General features: G+C 39.5%; 1 protein-coding gene across 1 annotated transcript; it reads right to left on the bottom strand.

The window, feature by feature from the left end:
* Positions 1-8807: 8807 nt before the first annotated feature.
* Positions 8808-11691, bottom strand: LOC133669130 (G-type lectin S-receptor-like serine/threonine-protein kinase At2g19130). The gene has a single exon (XM_062089157.1). The coding sequence runs from the start codon at positions 11522-11524 to the stop codon at positions 9047-9049; it is 2478 nt and encodes an 825-aa protein (XP_061945141.1). The 5' UTR covers positions 11525-11691; the 3' UTR covers positions 8808-9046.
* Between the last annotated feature and the right edge of the window lie 2090 nt (positions 11692-13781).

A 13781-nucleotide genomic window follows, 5' to 3' on the forward strand; every position in this document is an offset into this window, starting at 1 on the left:
AAATAATGGCTCCCCTTCTGCTTAGCCTTTTTACCCTAAAAAGTGCTGGCCTCCCTCTTCTCTCTGCTTTTTTCAACTCCTCCTCTATTATTTCTCTATCTCCCTTGTTTTTTTCTTCGTTTTTCTTTCGGGGTGTTTAGGAGAGTGGTAGTTGTCATATTTTCTTTTAATTTAATTATAATTGCAAGCAGAGGACGGAAAACAGAGAGAACAAAATGAACCAGAGCTTTCCAGGAAGAAATCACAGCAAAACGAAAAAACCATACAGAGAGAGTCAAAGAAAGAAAGACCCAGAGGACGAAAAACCACGAAAAAGAAACAAAGAAACAGAAACCAGAGGAGAGGAGAAAGACTAGAGAGAGACAAAATGAACAAAAACAGAGGGGAGGAGAGAAGGATTGTTCAACCAGGCACGATCGCCTCACATCTTCATCTCCAGCAAAAATCCCACCAGATGAGTTTTTCTTCCCCTGCTTGCAATTATAATTACCCTGTCATTGTTGCAACTTGCAAGCACACGTGAATAATTCGCGCATGTCTACTGCTAGCCAGACTGGTCACTGGTTGGGCCACTGATCAAACTGGGTTGACCAGATCAAGCCCAGCTTGTATAAATAGGCTAGATTCAATTTGAAAATTTTTTTGTTGAGAGCAGGTTGGTCCAAACCTTAGCGGATTCATTTTTATAGGTTAGGGGTGAGTTTGGTAAATATATTTTTATATTTTTTCTCTTGTTTTTACTTTTTAGTTTTTGCTATCTAACTAAATAGGATATTAAAAAATTATAAAAAAATCCGAGGATACATTTGAATTTATTTATGGTTTTTCAAGGTTTTTTTTTACATGTTACTCAGTATTGAATTGTAGACTTATACATTGAAATGTGAATCTAGTATGTAATACATATTTTTTTTTTCTAAAAAATAAAAAAATATGTTTTCTCTTTCAATTCAAATTTTACTAGTTTATTTACTGGCGCTAGAGTGAGGAATACTATATTTTTTTTTGTTATATAATATTTATTAACACTAGAGTTTGAATTATTACTAATTAAATATCCACTAGTACCAGAGTCAGTAATATTACAAGTATACTATCAAAAAAAGAATAAAACAAACTGTTAGCAATTTAACACAAAACTAGCAATACAACCTATCTTAAGTATGACGTTTAAAGGGTGATAGTATCTTTTTTTTCGTATATCCAGTCACATACCATAAAATCTCTGCTGATTGGTTAGGATTTCTAGTAATTATAATAATAGATAACGGCTATTTAAACCAGATATTTTTCTCTCTAAGAACAAATTGTCAGATATTTTTTTTTTCCCAAAATTTTCAGGTCGCTGCGATGTCAGATGAGATAGTAATGGTTGTTTTTTAAAATGATTTTCACTCAACACAACAAAATAATATAAAAACATAAATAAAAATAATTTTGACAAAAACAAAAAAATCTTAAAATTTGCCCAACCCCTGTAACGCAATAATAAATGGGAGCTTCGTGTGCCAACTACCTCCGTTTTCATTTGTCCCTCAATCATTTTCTTTCATGTTTCAAAGTCTTCATGTATTATTAATTTCTCCGCCATTCCCCATTTCACCTTTCTTTCTGTTTTTAGTTCCATATTTTACGCATGGTTTCGTGCCATGATTCATGCTTGTCTCCTCTCTTTTTTAGTCCCTCAATTTTATTCTTTCATGCATTCTAGTCCTCCTCCCATTTCAATCACTCTTTTTTAATTTTTATTTTTCTCGAAAAATAACGTCAAAGTTAAAAATTACAAAAATAGCACCATAGCGTTGAAAATACTTATTTTATTATTTTCTTAAAAAAATATTAGCAAGAAAAAAATAGTAAAAAAATCAGAAAATGCCAAAATGGGTATATGAATGGCCGAAAGCGCGTTATTTTAGAGTTTTCTGTTTTTTGAATTTTTTGGAAAATCTCTAGAAAATGGGGTAAAAAGGTGGGATATGACAGCGGGTACAAGAAACGGATGATTGTGTTTTTGGCATGATTCTTGGCACAACAAATAAGGAGCAAGGGCTGTTGTTTTCCGTGGCAGAATGTACACCGTTTGTAGCAAGCAACAAGGCTTGAAAGAGGTGTATTTTTGACGTGTTTCTAAGAAAAAAAAAAAGGGTGCAAGGGCTTTTTGACGCGTTTCTACAACAAGGCTCCATCACTTTTCATATCGGAATCGGTTTTCGAAATGTTGAGCTTAACCCCATTAAAACAAATGCCAAACAAATTCACATAATAATCTAAGGAGGTTTAAACCGGTAGTAGTTTAGTAGTTAATTTGTGGATATATATATATATATATATATATATATATATATATATATATATATATATATATATTGGTGGCCTTGTGTCACGGGGTTAAATTTTCCGCAACGAAATTCAACCCAATGCGGCAGTCTAGTCCCGACTAGACTCAGCCTTGCCTCACCATTTTCGCTCGTGTTTTCCTACGACTATGTGTTTCGCTCACCCAAGGAGGTTTTCACAGTTGCATCATCGTAAACAAAGAACAAACACAAGCAAGCACAACAAGATTACAAGAATCCCTCTAAACCTTTATTTATCTTATCAACAAAGGATTACACAAATCACCCCCACTAGAAGAGTCCGATGCCCTCGTCGGAATAGACGTGAGGTAGTCTTGTATTTGGTCCTCAAATTGCCATAAATCTGTATCCTTTTCCCACGAAACCTCCTCATTTTTCTTCCATTTTATCAAGAATTCTGTCCGCCGATTCTTTCGATGTTGGCCGAGTCTACGATGATCCATAATCTTGACAATACCATTGTCAAATTGTTTATGAATCGTAGGAGGAGCTCGTTGCGACTTACTTCTTTTCAAATCCTCGTGATCTTTATAAAAAGGCCGCAAGTAACGTACGTGAAAAGTAGGATGAAGCTTCAGCCGTTCAAGCAGCTTCAATCTGTATGCGACAACCCCTACCTTTTCAATGATCTCAAAAGGCCCGTCATACCTTGGCACCAACCCTCGGTGCTTTGTCGTCCCTATAATTTTCTTCCAAATTTGCAGAGTTAACTTGAGCAACACCTTGTCACCCACACTGAATTCCATAAATCTTCGCTTTTGGTTGGCATATTTGAGCATCCTTTTCCTTGCCTTACGCAAGCTATCTTGGGCCTGCTCAAACAGTTCCTGCCGTTCCATCGCAAACCTGTACGCCGCTGGACTCTTCCCACCCGATACTGCACTGCAATCTCCGCAGGAGTTTGGGGTTGGGCTCCCAAAACCTGCTCAAACGGACTTGCTTCCGTTGCCGAGGATTTTTGAAGATTATAGCAAAACTGTGCACTATCCAGCAACTCCAGCCAGTTTCGCTGCGTCGCTGTCACGTAGTGTCTCAAATATTCCTCCAACAAAGCATTTATCCTTTCCGTCTATCCATCAGTTTGCGGGTGATTGACAGTCGAAAACTTCAGCCTTGTTCCCATCATGTTGAACAATGCTGTCCAGAACCTGCTCGTGAATCTCACATCACGATCACTTACAATGTCAGAAGGTACTCCAAAGTACTTCACCACGTTGCGGTAGAATAATTCAGCGGCTACTTCGGCCGTACACACCATCGGGGCAGCGACAAACACCGCATACTTAGTGAATCTTTCCACAACAACCATGATTGTGTTCATGCCATCCACCTTTGGAAAACCAACAATGAAATCCATTGAGACCGATACCCAAGGCCTTTCTAGAATCGGCAGCGGCTGTAACAAGCCTGCCTCACGCTGCCGTAAAGTCTTGTCTTGTTGGCACACTAGACAAGTCCTGACATAAAGTTCTACGTCTTCCTCCATCTTCGGCCAATAATAATTCTGCGACAGGAGAGCAACCATCCTTTCTCTACTTGGATGTCCAGCCCACTGCGGATCATGAGTCTCCATCAATAAGTGTTTCCGCAGCTCTCCCTTTGGCACGAAGATTCGACCCCCCTTTGCATAGAGTAGGTCTTGTTCCAACAAATACTTCCGTATTGTACCTTATTGTACAAGCTCAATCAATTTCTTGTACGCTGCATCCTCCCCCGCAGCTTGACGAAGTCGGCACAGCATGTCCGACTCCACCTGAACAATAACAAGAACAGTAGTGATTACTTCGTGTCTGCTAAGTGTATCCGCAACCTGATTGTGGCTTCCTGGTTTGTGCTTCCATAAAAAATCATATTCGGCCAAGAATTCCTGCCACCGAGCTTGTCGCTGCGACAATTTCTTCTGCGTCCAGAAGAATGTGTTGGCAACATTATCAGTCTTGACAACAAATTTCAGCCCCAACAGATATACTCTCCATATGCCAAGGCAATGCACTACTGCCGTCATTTCTTTCTCATGCGTCGAGTAATTCTGTTCCGCGTCATTTAGCTTCCGACTCTCGAAAGCAACCGGATGTCCCTCTTGCATAAGCACTCCACCAATAGCCCTATCCGAAGCATCAGTATGCACTTCAAATGGCTTCTCAAAATCAGGCAGCTCCAAGACTGGAGCTGACGCTACCGCTATCTTCAGCTACTCAAAAGCTTGCTGGCAGTCAACCATCCATTCCCATCTCTGACTCTTCTTGAGAAGATCTGAGAGAGAAGTTGTCTTCTTGCTATATCCCTCAATGAATCGTCTGTAGTAGTTTGCAAGCCCCAAAAATGACCTCAATTCCGGGATTGATTTTGGTGCTGACCATTCAACGATGGCTTGAATCTTCCGTGGATCCATCTTCACCTGTCCTTCTCCAATCAAGTGGCCTAAGAACATAATTTCTGTTTTTGCAAACTCACACTTTTCTCTCTTTACATACAATTCATATTCTCTCAATCTACTTAGGACTTTAGAGAGATGAGTTACATGATCTTCAATGCCTCTACTATAGATTACAATGTCTTCTAAGTAGACTACAACAAAATTGTCTAAGAAATCATATAACACGTCATTCATTAGATTACAAAATGTTGCTGGAGCATTTGTTAGGCCAAATGGCATAACTAGAAACTCATAGGAGCCATACCTTGTCACACAATTAGTTTTATGCTCATCACCATCAGCAACCCGCACTTGCCAATACCCCGATCGCAAGTCCAATTTCGTAAAGCTTGAGGCTCCACACAATCTGTCCATCAAATCCTGAATTAAAGGAACATGATATTTGTTTTTGATTGTTACCTTGTTAAGTGCTCGGTAGTCCACACACATGCGAAGGCTCCCTTCCGCCTTCTTTTGAAACAAAACCGGAGCACCATACGGAGCCTTGGAAGGCCGGACAAACCCTGAGTCAATCAGCTCTTCCAATTGTTTCCTCAATTCTGCCAATTCCCTTGGCGACATTCGGTAAGGGGCTTGAGATGGTGGCTTTGCCCCTGGCACCAGCTCAATTCAATGGTCAATGGCCCTCCTAGGTGGCAGTTTCTTCGGTAGCTGATGCGGCATCACATCTTCAAATTGCTGCAGCACGCTAGCAATTTCTTTCGGCACCTCACCACAATAGTCTGCCTTCTCGTCAACTATTGTTGCTAGAAACACTTCCCCTCCTTTCCGCAACGCTTTATCAATAGCAATTGCCGAGACCAAGCTCTTCCCCTTTTTCACCATATTCACAGCTGCGACGTTACAACATGGGACGAAACATGGGCATCCCTCACTTGCAATCATCATTCCATTGAGATAAGGCATCAAGACAACCTTGGCTTTTCGTAAGAAATGAAGGCCAAGAATAATATCGTAATCATCAAGATTTACGACCAGCACATCATGCTTACCTCTCCACTGATCCAGCGTTATCGGCACATCATAAGACATCCCAGCAATCCTCTGTGCCTTCGAGTTTACTGCCTTCATGGATGTGTGGCTGTCACTCAGCCGCAGGCCAAGTTCTTTCATCAGCCGATCTGCCACAAACGTGTGGGTTACGCCTGAATCCAGCATAGCATTCACGTCTTTGCCATTTATCACAATCTTCACATACATTAGATTATCTGTATCCCCCGACTTCCCTTTCCGCAGTGCATCAATCCTCGCCAAGTCTTTATCGACAGGGCGGGTTTTGGCAGCCCCATCCCCTGATTTAGCTACCAGGTAGTTTATCACATGCATAGGATTGACGTGCGTAACTACCCCTTCCCCCTCATCGCTATCCCCAGCCCGAATATCATTCAACTTCTCCCTATTTGGACATTCCCTTGCAAAGTGAGGACCATCACAAATGAAGCAAGTAAAGTTCGATTTAGTACTTTACCTTGTGCACCCATAAACTTGGCCTTGCCCTTCTCCGTGGCAGTAGCCCTCGATGCACCCCCACCGAACTTCTTTCTCGTTCTTTCCTCATTGTTTCTTCCTTTAGACTTGAAGGAGGTTGATGTATAGCCCTCTCTAGTAGTTGATTTAAAATCAATCAAACTGTCCACAACAGCAATAACGGAGGACAGATCCTTTACATTCTGTCGCCTTAGTTCCGCTTGCGCCCAAGTTTGCAATTCGGATATGAAGTTGAATAGCCTGTCCTCCTCGGACATATTCTCGATGTCGAGAATCAAAGAATTGAAAGACTTAACATAATCACGAACTGACCTGTCATGTTTGAGTCTTTTAAGTTCCTCCCGCGCAATCCACGACGTGTTGTTCGGAAGGAACTGCTCTTTCAGCTCCTGCTTGAGACAATCCCACGTCTCAATCTTTGGACGTCCAGCACTTAAGCCCTCCTTGGTTCTCGTTTGCCACCAAAGCTTCGCATCACCCGTGAGATACATCACGGTAAGATCCACTTGTTCAGCCACGCCAATCTTCGCAACGCTAAAGTATTGCTCCATATCCCACAAGAAATTCTCCAGCTCTTAGGAACTTCTTGCTCCACCAAAACACTTTGGTTCATGCACTTTAGGTTTTGAATTACTTACCCCAATAGGAGCATTTGTCACTGCCCTCTTTAGAATGGCAATCGTCTCTTCGGCAGCAGCCAATCGTTCACTCGATTCTGCCGCAAGAGAAATATACAGGCTCTCAGCCCTTTCAGCGCTTTCCATAGCTTCCTTCAAGCGATCCATAATATAACGTTCTTTGTCTTCTTCACCCGACCCTATCAAAGTCTCAAGACGCGTCAACCGTTCCCGAATAGCTTCCATGACTTCTGCTGCACGTTGTTAGAATCAATCGTGCTCTGATACCAATTGTCATGGGGTTAAATTTTCCGCAACGAAATTCAACCCAATGCGGCAGTCTAGTCCCGACTAGACTCAGCCTTGCCTCAGCCTTGCCTCACCCTTTTCGCTCGTGTTTTCCTACGACTATGTGTTTCGCTCACCCAAAGAGGTTCTCACAGTTGCATCGTCGTAAACAAAGAACAAACACAAGCAAGCACAATAAGATTACAAGAATCCCTCTCAACCTTTATTTATCTCATCAACAAAGGATTACACAACAAGAGTGTGTGTGCTATGCACAAAATCGCATCCTACATAGCAGAGGCTTGGCAGCCTATTTATAGACAGATATGAGCTGCAGGCTCCCCCCCATTATCCCCCATTTTCGGGACCTAGTGGAGCACTTCCTCTAACCCATGATCCCATGTTTCCAGGACTTAGTGGCATGGAGAACACCCCAGTTATGCTCCCACGTTTTTGCCTCCCATGAAGCTGCCACTTCCCTCATTTCCTGGCTGTCTACTTGGCAGTCCCAATTGCCTGTTCTGCTGCGTCAGCTGCTGACTTAGAAGGTCCAGTATCTAAGTCCCCACGTCCATGCCAAGTCGTAGCTCAAAGACTCGCATAGATCATTGCACGCTGCTTGCCGAATTCGTTTCTGCCTATGCAAGGCTGCCGCTGTCCATCGCTGCCGAATTCTAGGCAGTGTGCTGGCGCGTCCCCGCGCCTAGAGCCCTAACACCTTGCATCTTTACCAAACCTTGAACATATATTATAAGTGTTATTTTCTTTGATTGCAATATGAGAATTCCATCACTCTCAAGTAATCTATTTGTGCCAAGGAGGATTGATCAGGACCCCTTCCTAACTCCACTAAATGGGTTTGAAATATTCATGGTAGCAAGAAGAGAAAATTTAATGTTCCTAGTATCAATACCAGATCCCAAGATAATGTTTTCAAGAGCTTGTAGCTTGTCATTGCTAGAAGATGAAGTGAGAGTTTCAGTTGAAAGAGTACCACTTGTGTAGGAGCCTAGACCAAGGGTTTTGTTGAAGGTGCATGAGCCGGCGGGATTGCGTTGGTTTGGCTAAAGGCTTGTAAAATATGGACTGAGTATCAGAATAGAGAGGATCCGAAGGAAGCAAACATGTTGCTTTTTTATTTGCAACCATCGCAATGGATCCATGAAATATCACTACCAGTGTCAATGCGGAAATATTAGTGTGATTTGAACTTTTCAGCATTAGGAGATATTGCATTGAATGTTCCAAAGCCATATTATGCTTGTGGACGAGAGTTGTCTGATTGTGCATGCCATGTATATATAATCGAGAATCATCCATTCTTTTCATAGCAAACACTTGGGTGATGTTGTTGGAGCGATGAGTGAAAAGGTAGCTTGTGGACTAGTAATGCTTAATATGTTACCTTTTTTACAAAGATGATGTTTCATAATAGAATTTTGTTGTCTTTTTTTTTTCCAGTTTTTTTCCTTAGGAAGACAAATTTTTGGATAGCACCATGGATTGAGGATGATGAAATGGTCTGATTAGACTTGCTAACAGCCGCTGCTTGCCATTGTCAAAGATTGTGTATATATTTAGCTGTGTCGAGATATCTCAAAAACCAGTTACAAGCTGAGGTTGATGTCATGAAACATGAAACATAAAATATATTAAGAAACAGGCTTTCACAACAGTAGAAGCCATAGCATTTTTGCCATTCTCAGAAATATTCTGAAATTAGCATTCAAATAATATACAAACCATTTGAAGTGGATAATTTTAACTAGTACATTCACCCAAGATTCTTGCATATATAACAGCAGCATTACACAGTTACTCAAACCCGATTTCTCGAAATGCCTTCTTGGTTCTCTTTTTTAAGACTTGGAACTTGGTTTTGACGTGGGGCTCTTGGTCTGAGAAGAAGCAGTGGAGGTGTGGCTCTGTGCCTGTGAACTTTGGCTAGAGGATGACTCTGTGAAGAAAATTATGCTCTCCTGGTTGTCAACAAACACTTGGAGAGATCTTGGAACCGGAGGTGGGTTCACGTTCACAACCCCTTCGAGGACCTGAACTACCTGACCCATTGATGGCCTGTGGGCTTCATCATCTTGGATGCACCAGCAAGCAAGTTTACAGATTCTTGTTAGCTCTTCAAGATCAGCATTCCCCTCCAACCTGTGGTCCAATAGGCTAAGGATTTCACCATGCTCTTGATTGATTTGGCTTGCAGCATAACTTGGGAAGAACTTCACTTTTCCATCTTCAGATTGCTCAGAGTTTCTCCTTCCTGATACAACTTCAAAAAGCATCATTCCATAACTGTAAACGTCTGCTTTGGCACTTATAGGCACACCTGAAATCCACTCTGGTGCAAGATAACCTCTTGTCCCTCTCATGGTTGTTAGCACCCTGCTAAAATCCCGGCCGACAAGCTTCGCCAGGCCAAAATCTGCCACTTTAGGGAAAAACTGAGCATCTAAAAGGATGTTCTCAGGCTTTATATCGCAGTGTATGATACAATCCCTGCATTTCTCATGGAGATAATTTAATCCTCTAGCTGTCCCCAAAGCAATACTGTACCGAGTTTTCCAGTCTAAGACCTTTTTTGAGTCCTCAGAGAAAAGATGGGAATCAAGAGAACCATTCGGCATGTAGTCATAGACCAACAGCTTCTTATTACCCTCCGAGCAGAACCCACGAAGGCGAACAAGATTGACGTGCTGGATTGTCCCGATTGTGCTCACTTCTGAGCGGAATTGCTTCTCTCCTTGGATGATGCTCTCGAGCTTCTTCACAGCTATGACACTCGTATCAGGCAACACCCCTTTGAAAACAGAACCAAAACCTCCTCCTCCCAATTTCTCTGAGAAATTCTTTGTCGCATTTTGTAGATCTCTGTACGCAAAAGCTATCAGTGAACCTTCTACTGCTTTCCCCGTTTTGACTGTTTTCCTCCTCCTCAAAAATACAAACAGAACAAGGCCAAAGAGAGACACTATCACCACTGAGCCCACAACACCACCAATAACTATCCCCTTATCATTCTTCGAACTTGAAAACTCAGATGCTGCAAGCCTGATATAGATAGTGTTTCCATTTGAGTCATCTGCAAGTTGTTGCATATCCAAAAGATCGCCGAACCAAAATGAGCAGAGACTGCCATCATAAGCATAGGCAGTACAAGTGCAGTTACTCAAGCAAGTGGATTCGCATTCCTGTGCACTCCTGGCTGCCACTGTCTGTGGATTTGCAGGCAACTTCATATTGTTACTCGAGAAAAATCTGTCACTCTTCCCATTAACAACACTAGAATTCCCACACTGCAGATTTGATGCCCTCTCACATCCACCAGAAAAAACCTCCGACTTCCAGTCCTCCCATTTTTTCGGATTGAAACCTCTCAAGCAGTTGCAGAAAGGCTGTGAATTCCCATTACATCTTCCAAAAGCCCCGCAGTAAGCATAAACCTCACATTGCGTCTTTGGTTGAGACCAGAACAAAAACCATTGCTGGGTACTCTCTACCCATGATTGTTGCTGAATCTGTCCTCCAGCCGCCATCACAAACCGAGATATGAGTGTTTCATTGTACAATGAATAGGTGAAATAGCTCTCCTTAGTATCGTTAACATAACTAAAGTTGTAAATATAGTTGGATCTCATTTCAGGAACTAAGCTGAAAATCTGTCCATTCCATGATCCACTACTCCAATAGTCTTTAGACCTATTCCAAAAGATCAAATATCGACTCTGATTTGGGTCTAGCTCAAGAGAGAAAAGACCCGGTGAAGGATTATCTTTGCTTTTCCATGAAGTCAGAAGTGTGTTCCTTTTGGTGATTTTGTTCAATCCAACCTTAGCACCAGGCAGCCATGTATCAGCTGGAAAATCAAAAGACTGCCATAGTGGTGACACTGATGAATTAGACCCATCTCTCAAAACAAGATTTCCATCATCACCAAGAACTGCTTCCACAGAACTTGACCTACTAGAGCTCAAATTTGTGGACCAAATTGGGATCTTGGACTCATTGAAGAGAACTAAATTACCACCAGAAATCCTTAACTCTGAAGAAAATCTATCAGAAACGGGTGTCTCTCTGTTTGCTACCCAAACTATGGTCTGTTCAGACACTTTATCTCTATGGTACCACATGCCTATATAGTAGTTTGAGGAGTTACCTGGATGGAAGAAACCAAGTTCAAAGACTTTTCGTGCTGAGACAATAGTTTGGTCTCCAGAGAGAGAACTGTTTGCAGAGATTGTATCAGCTGCAAGGGAGACACGGGAGTTGAGAGGAAAACAAAAAAAGATAACAAAAAACATGATCCATGGATTGTTTCGGACATCCATGGCTGCTGCTAAAGAATTTTGCAGGCAAGATTGAGATGTTGGAGGTGCAAGAATGCACACTACAGCTAGTTTAATAGAGTCTGAAAGAGAGAAAACAAGACCGTCTCAATATGCTACGTAAGCATTTGCCAAAGAAACTTCAAAGACTGTTGCCATAAGTCAACCGAGCTTTCTTCTGGACACATTGAACATGGTTTTCCTAATGCCATCTCACCATCATTTATTTATTTATTTTATTACCATATGATATTCTCATCAATTTTCATTTAAATCCAAATTTTATATATATATATATATATATATATATATTATAATTGAAGTTAAACCTATTTTTCAATATCTATCAAATTTGGTTAAATTTCCATTTACTCATTACATTATTTCAATAATTCAATCCCAATAAATCTAAAAGTATTTGCTGTCATTTATAATCATTTACATGTGGTGGTTGACGCATTCATTGAAACGAAAATGACAATTTGAACTTAATAGGTAAATATGTTTTTTTTTCTTTCAATAAATATTTGGTGTTCGTTTGGGGCTGCATTTACAAAAGAGTTTTAGTAAATCTTAAAAACAATTTTCTTTAAATTTTTTTTTATTTTCCGTATTTGTTAATATTAAAAATAATTTTTTAAAAAAATATTATTTTAATATATTAAAAAAAAACTTTAAAAAATAATTCCACTAAACTCCCAAAAGACCCTTCATCATTTGAGATCCAGTGGGCGTGATTTATTATGATAAAAAAGTCATTCTAGTGCCAAGACAAGAAAATTCAAAGTTCCGTCTTGCAACCTTCAAGAGATCGAACTTGAATTCTGTGTGAGGCAATTAATGGTTTGTCGTGACCGGAGAGAGGACTGGGGACTCAAGCCTGGTCAACATGGAAGAAAGGCCACGTAGCAAAGAACTCTTGTAAAATATTTTTTCATATTAATATTTACCATTGCCTATTAATTTCTTGATATTGCTACATGTTTGTGAATTTTTTTCATCATTATTCTATTGAAGGTATTTACATTTTTTATTATGATAAAAACTGTTCTTCATTACATGTTTAATGAAACAATGTTTTTTTTTTGCTCGTATTTTTTATGATGCATGGCAGGCATATGACATTCAAGATTTGACTGATTTGAGTTTGAATTGATTTAAATTGAATAAAAAATAAAAAATAATTAACCTAATTTGACTTGATTAAAAACCAAGATGGTTTGAAACTTGGTCTATTTAGATAAAACTTGATTAAAAATCTATTAATATTAAAAAAAATTTTATCAAAATAATATTATTTTGATTTTTTTTAATAAAAATTTATGAGGTCAATATAGATTGACTCTCTTAAGTCATGATCTAAAATTTCAAATCAAGTTTTAAAATTATAATTACGATTTGATTTGAATTGAAGTATCAATTTAAATCTTATTACTATTTTTTTTAAAATGATATATATACTTTTAATACTTTTATTTATAAAAGTAATATAAAAATTGATTTCGATGGAGATGGAATGAAAATGTTAAAAAAAATTGCTATACTCTTCATCAACATATCTGTACATCCATTTAAAAAGAGAATCATGGTCTTCCCTGCTTAAGTTTGAAGGTTCGAGGTCATGCCCTAAATAATAAGAGGAGTCACCATGTTTAGGTCATATAAACCAAAAGAGAGAAAATCAACAAGACTAAAAATAATCCATTCTAAAAGGTTGAAAATTGGATCAGTTTTGACGACCTTGACTTGGTTTTCACCTGTACACAGTTGAAAGATTATCCTCGACGACGAGGAAGAAGATTTGGTGGGTTGGCTTAGCAGACCACAATGAATTGTCCATTTCTTTTATGTCAACAGTCCTAAAAAAAAAAGGTTTTATTTGAAAAACAGTCCAAAGAATTAATGTTTTCCAACAATAAACAACCTCCTCTTCCTACATCTCACGCCAGCAGCGAGTGACAGCAAATCTAGCGCCGATGAATCCAAGGATACGATTAGTTTTGATATGCCCAATCAATGCGTTCATATTTCAAAAAAAAAAATTTCATGAGAGAAAAATTGCTTTTGGAAAAATTAATTTTTTCCACATAAAATTAATTTAAAATTAAAATTAATAAAAATTAAAGCAAGCAATCAACAACCATAATTGTCTAATGATGGCTCTTATATAACTGTTGGTTTCTCGAATATCATACGCGCAGCAAAAACTATGAAATAAAATTATTCGAGAGTCTCTATGATTCTGTCAAATAGATTTAAA

The sequence above is a fragment of the Populus nigra genome, chromosome 12 (genome assembly GCF_951802175.1).
Source record: "Populus nigra chromosome 12, ddPopNigr1.1, whole genome shotgun sequence".
NCBI classification, from domain to species: Eukaryota; Viridiplantae; Streptophyta; class Magnoliopsida; order Malpighiales; family Salicaceae; genus Populus; species Populus nigra.